At 33.1% G+C, this 19,307-nt stretch overlaps 1 protein-coding gene and 1 non-coding gene across 3 annotated transcripts; both read right to left on the reverse strand.

The window, feature by feature from the left end:
• Positions 1–516: 516 nt before the first annotated feature.
• Positions 517–11,271, reverse strand: LOC100258237 (kelch repeat-containing protein At3g27220). 2 transcript variants are annotated; one of them, XM_010656994.3, is made up of 7 exons: positions 10,922–11,271; positions 9,286–9,477; positions 7,846–8,075; positions 3,839–4,009; positions 2,566–2,671; positions 1,150–1,356; positions 517–1,053 (listed from the first exon to the last, which is right to left on the reverse strand). In XM_010656994.3, exons 1-7 carry the CDS (start codon positions 11,129–11,131, stop codon positions 889–891), a joined length of 1,281 nt encoding a protein of 426 aa, XP_010655296.1. In that variant the 5' UTR covers positions 11,132–11,271; the 3' UTR covers positions 517–888. The 2 variants fall into 2 exon arrangements, with proteins under 2 accessions (XP_010655296.1, XP_010655295.1); XM_010656993.3 differs by having other exon boundaries at positions 9,286–9,495.
• A 7,680-nt stretch (positions 11,272–18,951) lies between these two features.
• Positions 18,952–19,024, reverse strand: TRNAE-CUC (transfer RNA glutamic acid (anticodon CUC)). The gene has a single exon. It is a non-coding gene; the product is annotated as a tRNA-Glu (tRNA).
• Between the last annotated feature and the right edge of the window lie 283 nt (positions 19,025–19,307).

The raw sequence follows: 19,307 nt of genomic DNA on the forward strand, positions 1-19,307 counted from the left end.
TAAAAATGTTTTTTATTCTTACTTTCATTTATGAAAAAAAAAATGCAATTCAGGCTTGGTAATGAATGAGAAATTGAATGGATTTCTACTTTGATTCTCTGTTCCAGCACTACTAAAATCCCAGAGTGATTTTCTGACCTAGGATGGGAATCCTGCTCACAATGTCCATTATCATGTTGTCAACTGGAATCTCTAGGGCTTCAAAATAGGCAGATACTATTGATTTTATAACTGCAAATCGATTAGTCTGGGCTCCGGAACATCCAAATTGCAACTTAAGTTTTTAGAAAAATTGGTAACATCCTGGTCATAATTAAGCTTTTAGAAAAGTTGGTAACTTAACATCATAACAAAGCCTAAAGTATTGGATTTGAGCCTCTACGTGAGAAAGTTGGCGACTTCAACAAAATGTTTTCAGTTAAAAACCATCAGCATCCAACTCAAATCAAGTACCAACAGGAAGGGATATAAGATGGCAAAGACCATAGGAAATCAAGCAAAAAGGACCAGTTGATCTGAGAAATCATATAAAAATTGAATAATTTGATTTCACAAAACTGTGTTTACAGAGGGCTAAGGTAATTGATCTTAAATTTCTCCCCATATATATGAGGGAGGGGGAGGCAAGCTTGATTATATATATGAAGTCAATACTCTTCAGGTGGCTCTATGATACATATTTGAAGTTATACAAAAGATGACAACTTTGATAGTATTCTGACTCACTAAGAAGAAAAAAAAATGGTAAGCGATGACTAGCCTGAGAACAAAAAATGATTTTTTTTTTTTTTTTTTACTAAAAGAATACAGAGATTTGATTTGAACAAAGGCTGAACAGTGGTAGGATTGACAGATAATATCATCCTGAAAGAATGGGCCGAAAATAGATCACAAGCTCAATTTGGTTCTCCACATTTCTCCAAGGACCTTCTTTGGTGCAGGATCATCTGGTCCTTTGTCTCGCTGCCCTGACGTGAAGTACAGCCATCCATTCCAGAAACCAGCTAGTGTGGTTTTCACGCGGTATGGAAGTTTTCCGATCACTGACCACTTCTGCATACATCATGGAGCAAAGATAATTCAGGGTTCTCAACAGAAATCACAAACAACTGGATATAATGGCAAAGCAAAAGGGTAGAAGGTCAATACCAGTGAATCCAAATTAAACTGAAACACTTCTCCCACAAGTACCATCTTTTTTGTTATGGGATGCTTTTCTGTTGTGCCACCGACGATAATGATGGAATGATTAACCATAACCCAAGCAAACTCGATATGGGAATCAGGTTTGGGCATAGGAGGTAAATTTTTCCATTTCATCTCATCATCCAGCATGTACACATCACTGAATACCACCTGTGACAATCAAGCATTTTTAAGCTACAGTGCAGCCAAAGAAAAAAGGGAATTGGCATCGAGAACAAAGAAGCTAAAACTTTAAGAATAAATGTAAATACGACATAATACTTACTGAAAATGCCACTTCAAGAACTTTTAAAATGTTGTTCAAAACTCAGTTCACTGTATAAATGAAGCAAACTACTCTATTTGGCATCTCCATAATGGTTAGAAGACATCTTAGCTCTATAATGGTGGCTACTAAGAGTTGTTATTGATCTTGAGATAGAGAGTCAAAACATTATTAATGTCTTGGTTCACGTAATAGGATTAATCAGGGTGTGAGAATACTAAGTGGTGCTTTGAAAAGTAAAACAAACATTAATAATTGTAAGTTTGTAACTGAGTTTGATATGTAAAAACTGTAAAATGGCACAACCCTAAATTACATGAAAACTCCCAAAGCCCTAACTTAGTTGCTCTCCACAGATTCTAGCAACCTAATTTTGGAATTGCCGTGACTAATTACTTTCAAAACTCATCCTAAACCCCAAACAATTAACTTCCTGTGTCAGAGAACCCCAAAGCCAAAGATCCAGACCTCAGCCCACCAAAGCAGGATACTGACAACATTGTTCAGGTCCAAGTGTTTCCAGTCCCATGAAAAGGCCTAACCTCCTTTCTTCCCCCGTCTGCTGAAAGTTTCCCAAGCCTGAACTCAACCTTATTTGAAGGCTTCAATTGTTATCGGGAATCAGGTTTAAAATTCTACACAACTTTCAAGTTTATCAAGTTGACCACCAAACACTTCCAATTACATTTAAGCACTATTTCAACTTCTAGGGATTCAGCATTCAAATTCATTAATTCAGCTTGTGGGAGCTACAAGTTCAAGCACCATATTTTTTACATGCAGCTTACGAACTGTCTTCAGTGTACACCTTGTAGATATGAAAATTGATAATTATCTATACATTTAACTTCCAAACATCCTTGAGTCTGTGCAAGATTTTTTTTTTTTTTTTTTTGAAAGGTAACCATTTTTCCTTCATAAGAATTGAACCAGGAACCTACCACCTACCACATCCCCACCCCAACCCATTTTTACTTGAGCTATGCATGGTGCCCAAGGCAAAAGGATATAGGATTCTCTTTGCAATAATTGATACAGTATAATCAAAACCAATCAAGTAAAATTATTTGAAGAAAACACATTAATCAGCTTACCTCATTCCTACGGGAGCACTTAAAAATAGGTGATCCAGGTTTTGCCATAAAATCGCCCTCTTGACCACCAATAACAAGTAACCGATCATCAACCACAATACAAGCCCTGCATGAAAAATAACATTGAAAAGTGAAAATTTGAGCTAGTTATGTAACAAATTATGGAGAACAATAGTCTATGCATATAACCATGAAACTCCCTAGAATTTTGTCCAAGGAAATTTTAACCATCAGCATATGATTTATCTATGGGAACTTAAAAATCAATCTAGTCCAGTGAAAGACCCACTTTGCAGTTTTGTTTCAAGCAACTACAGAAAACTAAAACACCAAAAATAGTGCCATTAATATAGAGCCCAGAACCTTCTTCATTTATTCACCTTCCTTTTCCATTTCAAGATGCAGACCTTCAAGATAGAGATCTTCATCAAAACCCTTAATTGGCAAGACCATCAACTTTAAGGATGAGAGCTCCAGCACCGTCAACAACATCACGGCCAACACTCAGGACAAGAAAGAAGGCTTCCTTCCAAACCAACAGAGGTTGAATGGTTGATCTTCATCTTCAAGGACAAGAGCTCCAACACCATCAACAACACCAATTCCCAAATTCCAGACTATATAGAAGGTTTCCTTCCAAACCAGAAGAGCTTAATCTTCAACAGCAAAGAAGACAGACACTCTCTGGCCATTGCCTGCAACCACGACCAAATGCACGTCTCTCTCTCTCTCTCTTCCAATCTCATAAACAGGCCAGACAGTGGGAACAGATATTTCACATTTTGGGGTGGAGTTTTATGCTACCCACCCCATTCCAAGTTTGGGATGGAAACAAGGCAGTCAATTTCCACTTAGTGGAAGGGGAGGGGGAGGAGCGTCACTCCTGAAACCACCCCGTTGACATCTTAAGCACCAACATAGAACAATTTTGTGCTTTGAAGCACAATCATCCATATAATTTTTTCTATGGTTCATTCACCAAAAAGGCTTTTGACTGCTGGGTTCAGTGTTCAACAAGCATGGTAACATGACCAAACTTGGAGCCATGACCTTGTGTTGAAAGAACAGAAGAAGGATACAATCATACAAATGTATGCTATCAAGAACATTAGAAAGTAGGGGTAAATAAACCAGTTCCACAAAGTACTAAATTCATAATTACAACTCAAACTAGTCAAAACAGTCGAATGATTAAACTCATAAATGCAGCAGAAGATAACTATAAAATCTTTTGCAGGACATAATTTTTTCTAGCAGAAGATCAACTACATACCTATGAGGCCCTCCTCGAGGAATAGGTATTTCAGACCTCCACTCCTTCTCTAAGGCTTTGCCATTCTTTACAGCAAGGCTCCAATGCTCTAAAGCAGGTGTATGTCGATTCTCTCCGCTGCCACCCATCACATGGAGTCTACCTCTCCAGAGTTGGGTCGCCGGTGCATACCTGAAATTTATTTATTATGTTAAAGCTTATCATTCAAATTATGGACTGCAAAAGAAATTTTCACACCATGAATTCTTTCAGACAAAAAAATGTTCAGATCCAACATAAAATTCTGTTAGTTCCATTAGAAAAAAAAAAATACACATTAGTCAGGTTCTATCATACATCTTGTAGCAACTATCAACCATTATTTCAAGGCTCCATAAATCCCTAATGAGCTATGGCAGGAAAGTCTCTTAGACCAGATTAATGGAACCAATCTCAAGTTGCCAAGCAACCAAGGCAATTGGCAAAATCAGCAACAATAACAAGGCAATTGAGTTGACAAACACAGCATTTATCAGAGACAAACACAAGACTACATCAACTTGCCTTGTGTTAGATGAGGATTCAATGGAGAATAAAAACAACATCCACAACAATAAAAATAAATCTCCAAACATGTACAAAAATATTGGATTTTTTCCACCTTGTCTTTTTCTAAGAATAGGTCTTCTTCATTTCTTCCTTCCACAAAGAATGCGAACATCAATTGTGAAAAAAAACAAAAAAAAAAACCAGTATATTATAGTTTGAAGAGATCACTGATACCAAAGCATATCAAACATTATGTTTCAGTTTGGTAGGGTCCAATCCAGATATAGAGACCACCAAATTAACCAAAAGGAAATGCTTTACATGACTCAAAAAATAGACTATACCTTAAAGCGTCATGACAGGTATCAGAAAATGTACAACTTATAAATGTCATAATAGTGAAATGGACTTATCAAATAATAATAATAATAATAATAATAATAATAATAATAATAATAATAATAATAATAATAATAATAATAATCGTGAAATGGTAATGATTAATTCTTTACCCAATTAAAGTAAAGAATAACCACTTTTCAATAATATCCTCTCATATCTAGACATATAACACAAACCCAATTGATAATAGATGATAAAATTTCTGATGGTGTACAAAGAGATGACAATTTGCATTGTTAATGCGTTTATGGACATTTTAAAGAGACTTCCAAACATTGGTATCCAAATCTTATGAATTAATGGGATAGACAATGCAGTGGAGCATGTGGCATGAGGCAACCTCAGGCCTTAAAATTAATCTAGTGAAAAGTGAATTAATTCCTGTTGGGGAGGTTGCCAATGTGGACAAGCTTGCTAGGATATTGCATTGCAGAGTGGGTACCCTTTCATCAAGATATCTTGGCCTTCCATTGGGAGGTCCTTTCAAATCAACCTGGGTTTGTGATGTGATTGAGGAGAGATTCCAAAAACAACTTGCTATGTGGAAAAGACAATACTTATTAGAGGGAGGCAAATTGACTCTAATTAAAAGTACGCTTTCTAGCTTGTCTATTTACTTCATGCCTCTCTTCATGATTTCACAAAAGGTGAATTTGAGGCTTGAAAAGATCTAAAATGATTTCCTATGGGGAGGAGGAGTGTTCTTGAGAGCAAGCCGTGTTTGGTCAATTGGTCCTTAATTTGATAAAAGAAGAGATATGGGGGTTTGGGTATTAGAAGATTGTCCATCCTCAATAAAACTTTGCTTGGCAAGTGGTTTTGGAGATTTGCTAGCAAGAGTGGCTCCCCTTGGGAAACAAGTGATTACAAGGAAGTATAGGGAGGAGGGGGATGGTGCTCTAGAGGAGTGAGTGAAGGGTATGGGCTAGGAGTGTGGAAGGAAGGCCATCACGAATAGGTGGGAAGAATTTAAAAGTGAAGCGGCCTTCAGGGTGGGATGGGCAAAGCATAAAGTTTAGGACGAACAAGGGGTGGGAGGATGAGCCCTTAGGTGAGGCTTTCCCTACGCTTACCTCAATAGCTTCCTCGAAAGATGCATGAATAATGGAGATGTGGGAGCAAATTGGGGAGAGTGGGTGTTGTACCTTAAGTTCACAACATAGATCCATGATTGGGAATTGGATGAGGTGGAAGCCTTTTTTAGGAAACTATAGTCATTGTCGATTTGCAGTGGTACAAAGGATAAGATGGTTTGGTAGCACAAAAAATGTAGCAAATTCTCTATTAAGTCTCTTTACTCCTTTTTGCATTGAAAATTTAGAGGTGTTCCCCACAAGCTTGGTTTGGAATCCTCAAGTCCCAATGAGGGTGAGCTTCTTAGCATGGAAAGCTACTTGGGGGAGGATTTTGACATTGGAACAACTTAAAAGGAGAGGATGGAAAAGTCCAAATAAATGCTTTATGTGCAAAGGTGATGAAGAAACAGTTGATCATATCCTCCTTCATTATTCAAAAGCAACCACATTGTGACTTCTTATTTATGCTCTTTTTGGGATAGAATGGGTGATGCACTCTACCATGAGAGAGGCCCTTTTAAATTGGAATGATTCTTGTCTCGGGAGGAAGAGAATGAAGGCTTGGAGAGTTGCCCTTTTGTGTTTATTTTGGACAATTTGAAAAGAAAAAAAGAAAAAAAGGAGAGCTTTTGAAAACATTGAAAAGTGGACCAAGTTATCAAGCATGCTTTCATGTACATTTTTTAGGAGTGGGTTAGAATGTACATAGGTGATAGCTCTTTGTCCATGTTGGACTTCATTGATTGGCTAAGCTCTAAGTAAGGCAGGGGAATTGCCAGAAGGCATTTGCCAGAAGGCACAACAAAGTAAACACAAAGCATACAATTAAGGTCAAAAGGCAAGCAAGAGAAGAGAAAAGAAAAACCCAAAACCCACCACCCTAGCAACAAACAGCCACCAAAGGAACTGTGATGCTAGAGAAAAAAACTGCCCACTCCAACCTAAAATTTGAATCCCCTACTAGACACTAGAGCTTCCCAAGCCTGACTCCAACCCCTCCCCTTTCCCCTGACAATGGATGGAGAACTATTGTAGTTGACTGAACACTCTTAACTTTCAGATTTCCCTCTCAAAACGAGAAGAAGGCACAAATTTCTTCTTCCCCCCAAACCCCTTAACCCCCCTCCCTTTTCTTGATTCCAATTTCTTAAGAAGAGAATTGATTTCCTTCTTGAAGCCCGCGACTGCCATCCCCAAACCACTGCTGAACTTGACAATGTTACTGGGCAGTCTAACAATTTCCTCCCCCTCCACAGCACATTCAAAGCCCAAATCACAAGGAGGGTTCATCTCCTCATCCCTGACCACCAACTCCTTACTTGAATGGCCCTTCACTGCCCTTCCCGAAAGGTCCAACGAATGGGCATCCTGAAGCAACATCTTTAAAGGCTGACATCACATTATATTATATGCAGTCAACCATGCATTAATAACCATTTCATTGCTTATCTAGTGTTATTTTTTCATGCTTTTTCCTTTTCTCTTTCAGTGATTGCTAATACATTATTCCTTTATTTTTTTGCATCAAATCAAACTAATCAATGCCAGGTTGTATCACTAATAAAGAGTTGCATCAAGTCCCTCGATGCTGTTACCAAGAACACAACCCATGACCATGAAGCAATTGTGCATGTAGGTTTGTACCAAGTGTCAGAATGTGAATAAAAAGCTCCACTTTTACACATGCAGAGAGGGAATCCCAAGGAATCTTTATAATATATCAGTACAATTGCATTTTGAAGAGTTGTGACCACTCCTGATATTTCTCTAACTGATACGAGGCAGTAAGGCACATGAAGGTTAAATGAGCAGCAAGGAAAAAGTGGATGACAATCTTATTAGCAGATAGAATATTGGATCTAGTGATTTCTTTTTCTATTAAAAATACTTGCTTTTAGAGGGAAATCAATGGATGGTTTCAGAATTCAATAGTAAGACCCATGTGTGGCTTTCAACAGAACATAAAACTAATTTCATGCATATCTTGATTAATGCACATACCTCGGGACTGGTAAAGGGGGCATGTCACTCCATTGCTTTGTCTTGGTATCCAACACAAATGTGCGAGCTGTAGGCCCTCTACATTGTGGACCATATTGTCCTGTGACCACATAAATGTATCTTCCATCTGTTACCATCCCTAAATGTGAATGTGCCATTTCTTTTGGCATATCAAACCTTCCTCCCCAGGTATTATCCGTAAAATTGTAAACATCAACATGAGAGTGCACCTACCACATATGGATACAAACAAACAAAAGACATTAAGCCCAACAGCTTTATGTCCCTAAAATGTCATAAGAAAAATATTTTTAACAGGTAAAGGAGCAAGCCAGTTTTGGAAAAATACATAAACAATAGACATGCCAGGTTGCGCTGATGATCCAAAGTGCAGGTCAATAAGCACAAAACTAAATTGTTTTTATTTTTTCTGATAGATAAACTATTTTTTTCCTGCTTTCTTTCCTTTGTCCATACTGGGACTCAAACCTCAAACCTCCCACAATCCCATTCCAACCCATTACCACTTGAGCTATGTATCCTAAAATTTAAGTAAATGACGTGCTAGAATTATAATGCAGTTAGTGACTTCAGCACCCAGTAACCAGGATAGGGCCCAAGTGATGGATTGATGCCAATCTCAATCAGATAAAGGGATAAAACCTGAACACTTTCGTTATGCCAGACCTAAATGGTAGGTGCAAGGTCACATTGCGGTCATGGAAATCTTTTCCTTACCAGACCTCTGCATCATATTGGTTTTAGTTCATGAATCCAAAAGACCTAGGTAGTACCAAGATAAGTACATAAGTCTAATTTCTGCTTGTACTTCGCTTATTCGATCATCATTTCCAAGATTTGCATCAACTACGAGTACAAGGAACTGGATTGATATAGCTTGACAATATTGCCCAAAAACCAACAACCAAACAAAAAAAAAAAACCCTAAAATGCATTGCTTGAAGCAAGCTTTAAAGAACACAAAGAAGCTTTCTACATAAAACTTAATGCAAGAAAAAATATTAACCACACTCCAAAAGAGAAAATGATTAACAAAAGCTCTTGTAAATCTCCTATATTCTGCCAAATAGAAAAAATCCAAACTAGAAAGCATTTAGTTAACACATCCAGCCTTTCAATTAACCAGTGAATATAAGTACTCCAGGAGTTAAAACTTTCTTTCCTTTGTAATCTTTTTGCTTGGGTTGGCTTGTATATAAGTGAAGGTTCATTGCCATTGTTTGATTTTATAGAGTGGATAGGATCCTCTTGAGCGTATTGGGTGTTTTTTGTTCTTTTTTTTTTGAGGCCCTCCTTCTGGTGATCTTTGTATATGTCCCGTGTACTTTGGTATATCTTCATCTATTTTCTAATATATATTTATCTAACTTTACCTATGAAAAAAAAAAAAATTACTCTAGGAGTTTATCAGGGTCTTACAAAATCAATGGTGCCATATCCAGCAAACACGTATAAAAGATTCTTAATCTGTATTGCAGCACCATCTAGACGAGGCACTGGTGCAGGTGCCATCTTCTCCCATTCTAATTCAGGCGCCGGCAAATCAGCAAAAGTTGCAGATAACACTCTCTCAGGAACATCAGCCTTCTTCTTATCTTTCACATCACTTCCCTGTAAATATTGGGCATTCTGTAGATCAACATAATTCAGGCAATTTTGCATTTTTATAGATTTGAAATGACTAAAATTAGATCACTTACAATATTTCATAGAATATAAATTTATTCCAATCTTTTTTAGGGCATGATAGGAAGTTCCATACAAATTGAAAACTGCCATTATCTTTTATATTGCAATTGAATGCCATACAAATTAAATATATTCAATTTTCATCCATATTGTTTCTAGAAATTCCATTCTAAACAATGAAATTGTGCATTCAAATACCAAAGTTAAATAATTTTGTTACCATTAAGTTTCAAATGCAAAAACATATAAAACACAATGACAACGGAAAACATGCAGATACCCTAATTTTTTTTCACTTTCTATTATCCTCCCATTTTTTCTCTTCATTCGAAAGGAAAAATTATACATTCAAATGCCAAAGTGAAATTTGGTCCCAGGCACAAGATTTCTAACCACCCCTTTAACAATAATACAAGGAACAACATCAAAGAAACCCCTAACTTTCCCTCATTTTCTTTCCATTTAGTCCCCAAGAAAACGGCGAAGCCCCTTCTTTGAACTTGGGTGGTTGCTGCTGAGGTACAATGAAGTTACTCCAGGATCAATTAGAAACCAAATTGTACCCCACCTTATCTTAGATAGCATTTTTTTTTATGAGTTCCTCATCTTAGATACCATTAGAATCAACAAAGTTAATTTCCTGCAAATAAACCATTCTATTTCTCTAAATCTAACTCTAAACAGACAAAATTCATGAAAGCAAATGCAAGTGTGAAAATTCTGTAACCCATTAGGTTTCCAACTGAACTAATAAAACCAAGACACAAACAAAACAGAAACCTTAATCCTACTTCATTTTCCCTCCCTTTTTCCCCCTTTTCTCCCCAACCAAACAGAGGACACGCCTCTTTAGGCATGAACTTCTGCATTTGCTGCTGGGGCACAATCAAGGTACTATAGAGCTAGTCGGGCACCAAATAGAACACCACCGTTGTGCTTAGATAGAAATATAGTATTTGAATCAATACGAGATAATTAATTCAATTTCTCACAATAAACCCATTTTATTTCTCTAAATTGAACTATAAACAATCTAACATTGTGCATTCAAATGCTCTTTAAACTAAAAACATATAAAACCCGTAATTCTCCTTCATTTATTCCTCTCACTCTCCCCAACAGAACAAAGAACCCATTGTGTTTAAGATAGCATTAGAATCAATACAAACTAAACACATTCAAACAAATCAACACTATTTCTCTAAAATCAACTCTAAACAGACAAAATTCATGGACCCAAATGCGAAACTGAAAATTTTCCATGACCCATTAGGTTCCCAACTGAACTAGCAAAAACCCATGGCACAAAAGAAACCATAAACCCTAATTCTCATTCACTTTCTCCCCAACAAAACAGGCAACCCACCTCCTTAGCCTTCTGGGGTTGCTGGTGGGGCACAATGACGGTGCTCCGGGAATCGTCAAAAGCCCAATTGGTGGCAATGGAGTGGTACCCAGAGGACGACTTGGAAGAGGCCCAGAGGAGATCCGCAACGAGGCCAGCAGCCAGAAGGCCGAAGCAGGAGATGACGAAGACGAAGGTCCTGGAGGCGTGCTTGGGGGTGGATCTCACCATGGCATTGAAACCCTAGAACAGTGGATTAATGTAGAGAGAGAAACAGAGAGAGAAGAGGTTGTGCTACAGAGGAAGAGTAGATCTTGAGAGAGGATGATGATGAGGAAGAGCGTCGGCACTGGCAACCAAGCAGAACCCATGCTCACATTATTGGGAATATATATATATATATATATATAAATTTAGGAGATTATTTACAGAACCCATGCTCACATTATTGGGAATATATATAAATTTAGGAGATTATTTACAATTTATGTTTTTTTTTCTAATAATATTTATTTATTTATTTTTATTTTTTTGGCATGTTGGATAGGTATTCTTAAAACACTTTTCTCCTTTTAAAATAAGAAAGATATTTTTAAAAACACATTTAACAAATTTTGATAAAAATATTTTTTTATAATTTATTTTAAAATGTGCTAATTTTTAAAATAAATTTAAATATTTTTTATTGTTGTTTTAAAGTTTTTGAGTAATAATTAAAAAAAAAATTTACATTGTATTAGTATTAATACATTTACCAAAATAAATTTTTATATTTGAATTCTTAAACAAAATTTTATTTTTAAAAATAATTGAGAAAAAATTTTGGATTATTTTTAAATGGCCTTAAAAAAAATAAAATTACCATAAGTGAAAATATTTCATTTTTCAAGTAAAAAAAAGCATAGGAATAGATTTATAAATTTTGGAATATTTCAAGAATTTGAGATTGTTTCATTCTTAATAACCCTTTAATTTAAAACACAAAAAAGTTTTGAAAAACCCAATCCTTGCTAATGCTTGGTGAAGCAATAAAAATAAGAAAGCACAAATTATAAGCATCTAGCTAAAAAGTGTTTTCGAAAAAGTTTTTAAAAATTATTTTCCAATATTATGTAAAACAAAAGTCTATTTAAAAAATATTATTAACTTATTTTCTATATTTAAAATATTTTGTAAACTAACTATTATTTTATAATGCTTTTATTTTTAATCATTTTTCATACTTATATAATTATTTCTTAAAATAACCCTTAGAAAACAAAGTAAAAACAATTAAAAAATGATCTTTGAAAACACTTATTTTTTGTTTTTATGAATAAAAAAACTTTTTCTGTTTTTTATTGCAAAATATGTTTTCTTAATTTTTTATTTTAGAGAACATAAATGATAAAACTATTTTAAAAAATAGTTATCAACGGTACTTAAGTCTCTCATAATTTTTTAGAATAAAATTATATTTGAAAACTTGAATATACAAAATACAATTTAAACTTATTCTTTTATAACATACCTATTAGTTGTGCAAAAGTATTTTTTTTTTTTTTCAATCATTGTTTAAAACACTTAATAAGAAGAATTTGAAAATATTTAAATTTTATTTAAAAAAATTGCTTTTAGAATAATTATTTATTTTCTATCAAAAATTTCTTAAATATATTTTCTAAGTTAAAAAAATTATTATCTACTACAAACAACATGAAACTATTTTAAAAAATAATTCCAAATAAGCCCTTTAATTTTCCAAATTCTAAAAATATTTCATATTTTTTAAATTTTAATTACATAAATATATAGACATCAAAATTTTTAGTAAATTAAATTATCATTAAATTGGTTTTCAAAATTGTGCTTCCCAATTTAACAAAATTTAGGCTCCACAAGGGATGGGTCACACACATTTGACATATGACATGTATTTAAAACATGTGACAAAATTTGGTCTTACAAATCAAATCAAATCTTCTAATTAAAGTCAAAGGAGAATTAAAAATAAATATTCTCTTGTTCACATATTTTCCTAATGAAGAAAGACTACTTGTTAAAATTAAAGAACCAAATTATTTATATTAAGCAACTAAATTTGAAGAATTCCAAATTTAATAATCTAATTTCACCTATAAATAGGGGTGACTTCCTTCAATGAGGGGACTTTGAACGGCAAAACAACTCCACGCAAAAAAAAAAAAATGTTTCACAATGAAGAAAATATTTCACAAAAATTTATTTATGAGTCCAAGAAATTACAAAAGAACTACATACGTATTCTTCATATTTCAACGAAGTCATTCGGATATAAGTCATTCTAAGCCCTCGATTGACTTTCAAAACAAATAAAACACTTTTGCCATTTACTTTTGGATTGTGCTCAAAGTCATTTAAGAATAAGTCACTGTAAAGACTTCACAAAATCTTCCGACAAGTTCAAGAAATTGCAAAATAACAACATACGTATTATTTATATTTCAACAAAATAATTTGGGAATAAGCCACTCTAGGCCCTCAATTGACCTTCAAAATCAAGAAAACATTTTTCATTGTCTAGCTATTTTCGAATTGTGATCGAAGTGAAAGAATCAAAGGAAAAATATTTTTTATAAAGAATATTAACACTAAAATTGTAACCTACAATTATCAATTTTAATAAAAAATTTGTTCGCATTATTTTCTTAGTTTTTCAACCTTACCCTCTAACACATAAGCATGCATCGACATTTTCCATCCCCCTTAATGTCCTATAAACTTTCCTTCAACGGATCTTTCCACTTAAACCTCATTTGTTTAAATGTGGTGTCTTCTCATAGTAACCTTCTTAAGACTTTTTTCCTTAAACTTAGAATTTCATTATTCTTTAGCTAAAAAAGGAAGAAAATTCATTTTATTTTATTTTTTTCTTTATTAGAAAACCTCCTCCTATATGGCTCAATAAAGATCTACCCGTACCATTTTGTTGGAATTGAGCCTCTAATAGCAAGACATAATGTAACAAAATTAAACTTAATTGTTTAATTGTTATCCCTTTAGTATATTGACATTGATTTGAGCATTCAACACATATCTCTTACATTATACATAACTTGAGTGCATTAGAAGTTGCATGGATGATATAAGTTATGAGTTTTTTGTAAGTAGATGAGTTGTCCACAGTCAATTTATGAATTTCGGTAATCCAGTAAAGACTATAGTGCACCACCTTCTAATTGGGGAATAACTTGTCTTGGCGATTGGAATGAGTTTCTCATGATAAAAGCACAAGTGTATGTGATGTATACTAGAGAGGACCTACGAAAAATCATAATGCAATACTAACAATTATCATGATTCACCAAGTTACTATATTGCATGAACTTTCAACTTTAAGAGGATATTGAGTTTGTACACAAATTACCAATGACTTTGACCTACTATGAGATAGTAAACTAATCATATATTCCCTATTAATTGGGTCATAGTTGATGGAAGTTGATAATAACAAATATTCTCAATAGATGCATCATGATATCTCATGGAATTGAGACAGTGTGCCCCATTGAGTGATCCAAATGACATGTGATCATAAAATTTGTGGTGTCACAGTAATTCCTTAAATAGAATTTGACATATGCTATTTATGAGTTAGAATATGTCATTTGATCACAAAATAAGTAAGATCTATAACTCAAATATTTGAGAGGTAATCTTGATAAGTGATAACACTACCTTGTTAGATTATAGACATCAGTTCATGGGGAGCTTACATATAGTGAATAGTATGTTACGAACCTAGGCTTCGTCTCGTTGTTATTTACATAGGATATTAAAGTGTAGTTGATTCTCTTTAGTGAAATATTGAATCAACTTTAGAATTGGATTATGAGTGAATTGGTACTCCTATGGGTCATAGTGATCCCCACTCTGAGCTTATATACCATGATGACACGATTTATGAGGGTTAGATTAACTTTAGGTTTACTTTAGTGCATAAAGGCGTTTTGGTAATTACATAAAATTGCATAGGGAATAGTGAACAAGGTCTATTGATTGAGTTAATTAATTAATTAGATGACCTTGTGTAGTTAATTGATCAATTATAATTCATTTTAAACTAAATTTAGTGACTCAAACCTTAGTGGACTCAAGTCATTTAAGTCTCATAGGGGAACCCTATAAATGCTCTCTTAGGGGTTAAGGTTTTCATCACTTTTTTAGAGACAACCGTCTTCCATCTCCGAAGAGAAAAAAAGTCACAATTTCCTCCATTTCATTGCCCAAACTTTGGAGTGGTAGGATTGTGATTCGAGTCATTAGATGGAAAATCTTGGGTGTACGAGACCTTCATGTTTTTTCTTCTCCATGTGGAATTGATTTGGGAATATTCAAATCCAGGTATGAGTTTTTATCTTCTCTGGATCTTTATCTTAATATGGTTTTTGTAGTCATATGTTTCCATTTTGATATATTTAGAGAAACTTAGGATAGTTTGCATGCACCCTAAAAGATCCAAGGACAAGGAATGGAGAAATCCGGATATTCCTAACACGTTTATCCCTCAAACATCATTCTAACTCAAGTTAGAACAAAATCGAATTTCCCAAACATCGTTTCCTTTTTCTTTTCTTTTTTTTTTCAAAATTGATTTTAGCTTATGTAATGAGCAAAATATCAATGACTTCTAACTGCTTAGTTTAGGCACCAAGGCTTAAAGACACAAGGTCACTGCCTTCTTGGATAGTTTATTAAAAATGGTTGTTGAGAAAGAACCTCCCAAAAATGGTTAATTAAGAATCGGTCAAACTGATTGCCCTTTTCTAGTTGTGATATGATCCAGGCTCCAAATAATTTTATCTTTTTTTAGAGAGTTTGCATTCCTAGTTAAGGCTTCACCTTTCATGGTCAAGGGTTAGTTAAGGCTTAGAAATTAGTTAAGGCTTAGAAAGGATCGACAATCACTTGTAATGCATTTAATACTCAACGACTAGTCAATCAATCAAACCGAAGCTCGACTGATTGAGGCTCTTTTCTATTGTTTGACGTGTCAAGGTTGAAAACCCATAAATTGAGAGTTTTTGTTCTTTTATTAATAAGAGAACACTTGTGTTGAATCCTCTAACTACCATTTTCTTTTATTCAAAGCCCCGAACTCCTTGTACATTAATCACTTATTTGCAAATCATTCTTATTGCACAATTTTTGTATTCATCTTAACCTTCTTTGTATTTGTTCATTTATTAAGCTAGGTTGAATAGATTAAATCTTCATTAGTTTGAGAAAGGTCAAGTGTGGAAGCTTCAAGTTAAGATTGAACTTGAAGAGGTTCTCATATGTGCCTATTGGAGCCATGGAATCCAAGTGTAAAACTTGAAAGCTTGCGTTGAAAACCTTAATCTAGTGGAACCCTCACTCAGAAGGAGTTTGAGGAGAGTGAACATAGGTGAGAATAGTGGAACCACTATAAAACCAAGTTTGCATTTATTTTTCTCTCTCTCTTTCTCTTTATTTTCATTGAGTTATTTATTGCTTAATTAAGTGTGTTTTTGAAAAAGTTTTTAAAAACCTAACTCACATCCTCTTGGGTGTTTTACTTAATCTAATTAACTTTGTTTTACAATTGATATAAAAGTTAGACCTCTTGATAGAGATATAATCATCTAAAAGGATATGACTAATTCATCAAATTCATCTTATTTAAAAGGTTTTTCAACCACCTGACCTCCATTCTTTATGGGAAACGATTACGTTTATTGGTATGGTATGAGAGCAACCAAGGTAAAGGAATGTTATAGTGTAAAAAAAGAGACCAATTGTTTATCCTTCACCTTCTAAAATCCACTCTTCTACTCCTCCATTGTCACCCATAGGATTTTCATAAAATGAAGATTCATGCCTTAAATCGACAAATGTAGGTGACAAAGATTTGGGGATTTTGTCTCAAGATCCACACTTGTAGATGATAGAATTTTAAGGTTTTAGGAACTTTGGAGTTTCTCAGATTTTAGGGATTTCAAATTTTTCAGATTTGTCCCTTATTTAGGTCTCCTCCTTCCCATTTACAAAATTACCACCTCAACTATTCAGACTTGACATAAGAGTCTCCATGTCTAATTTTTAAAAAAACCTTATTAAACATATATTTCTACTCCGTCAGAGCAATTATGCAAAATTTGTAGCCTTTAAGACTATCATCACCTTCATCAACCCTTTTAATATAATTGTCCCAAAAGAATAATTCCCAAAATAATTTGACCAAAAGAAAATGCTAACAAAAAATAAAATTCTTTTTCCAAAACAACAAAAAGTTTTTGCTGGGATTAAAAGAAGTTTTGGCTTTCAAATAAGCCAAATTGAAACAAAAATAAAATAAAAATCCATTTTCATGATAAGAATAGAAACTTAAACCAATTCAAATGGAGCTTTAAATCTAGAGACTAAATATCAACTATCAAAGTCAATAGAACATTAAGAAGTTTTATTGAATTGGGAAAAAAAAACCCTATTTAAACAAAGCCTAAGAAAAAAATGATAGAGAGTGTAATTTTGATATTATAAAATTTTCATTAAATATGAATTATTTTAAATTAAGCAAAAGTGTTTTTAATAAAAAAAATATGTTGTACTTTTTAAAACTTATTTTTTCCTGATGCTAAAGAATGTTTGGTAAAATTAATTTTAAGTTATTGAATTGACATATTTACCCCATTAGATATAATTAATATTTATTATTAAAAATTTTAACTAACATTTATTTTCATTAGTTTTAACTAATGAATTTCTTTATCAAACATTCATACTTACAGTATTGTAGATTTATAAGATAACCTTAAAATATTTACTAGAAAAAATGAGTCACGGATTCAAAGTCACGATTGTTAAATATATTCTTATTAGATGTGAACAAATAAAATAAAAAAATGAAATTGAAAATAAGTTAACTCTTTTATTTAATATTTAAAGTTATTTTTAACTTTAAGTTATATTCTCAAACATACTTCATATTCTTAATAACTTAAATTAAATTATTAAGTCACTTTAAGTCATTAAATTGATTTACCAAATATCTATCAGGGCTCATTTTGATTCTCGAAAATTAGTAAAGAAAGAAAAAAATGATTTTATCTTGTTTGGTTTTATCATAAAAAATACAAATACGAAAAAAAAAATCAAATATAATTAAAATTAGTTATAATTAATATATTATTAAATTATTTAATCTCTACATAAAAAAAAAGTGAAATACGTTTAAAGTAACATATAAAAATAATTTATTAATTTTAAACATTTTTTTTTATTTTTCTTCTATTTTCTTTCTCTAATATTTTTCTTCAAAATTTTCAAGAACCAAACATAGCCTAAGTGTCCATTGAAATTTGGTCTTTATAATAATAGAGGTCATAAAGTTCCTATTTTTCCTTGAACCTTTTGGGAATCAAGCATATCCTTAAGTGTACATTGAAATTGGGAATTTGACATAGCAAAACAGGAAAGTTGCCTATTGAAATAGTATCTCTTCTATTTTTCCTCTATATTTTATTTCTTTGATTTTTTTTTAAATGTTTTGGAAACTAAAACCAAACATAGCTTAAGATGGTGTTTGTTTTTTAATTGAATAGAAAAAACCAAAATATTTAACTTTTTCTATTCAGATAAAAGTAATCTATTGACATCAGTCAACATAAGTAAAGTGAACTTCTTATCAATATGTTCAGTTTAATTATATTGGATGATGTCAACAGGTTACTTTTAGACGAGTAGAAAAAGTTAAATATTTTGGTTTTTTCTATTCAGCCAAAAAATAAACACCACCTAAGTGTCCACTGAAATTGGGTCTTTATACTAATGGAGGTCATAAAGGTTGTACTTTTTCCTTGAATTTTCTATGAATCAAAAAGGAATGTGACCTAGAAAAACAGCCAGAAAGTTGCCCATTGAAATTGGGTAGATAGAGGGCCCATCAAAACAGCCAGAAATATGGAAATAGTATATAGGTCTCAAATTAAGCCCAAGAAAACAGTCCAACAAAAGGTAGACCAGGAAAATAGCCCAACAAAAAGGGACAAATTAAAAATATAAAAACAATTTTCCGTTGCCGGGACTTGAACCCGGGTCTCTCGGGTGAGAGCCGAGTATCCTAACCAACTAGACTACAACGGATTTTAATTTTATTGTCAGAATATTTTTTAATTAGTCTAATATTTGATAGACTAAAAAAATCCAAATCCAATCCACCCATTATAAATTTTGATTTTTTTTAATTTACAATTAATTTTTTCATAAATCACCTTTGTATTTCATTATTGAGAAATTACATGAAAGTAAATATGATTAGAGGGTGTTTGGTACATAAGAATAAGGAATAAGAATGAATATTTTGTTTCCATTCCTATTCCTCGATGAATGGAAATGAATTTAGTAATTTTATTTTCAGCATTTCGAT

This window comes from Vitis vinifera, chromosome 9, assembly GCF_030704535.1.
Source record: "Vitis vinifera cultivar Pinot Noir 40024 chromosome 9, ASM3070453v1".
Lineage (NCBI taxonomy): Eukaryota > Viridiplantae > Streptophyta > Magnoliopsida > Vitales > Vitaceae > Vitis > Vitis vinifera.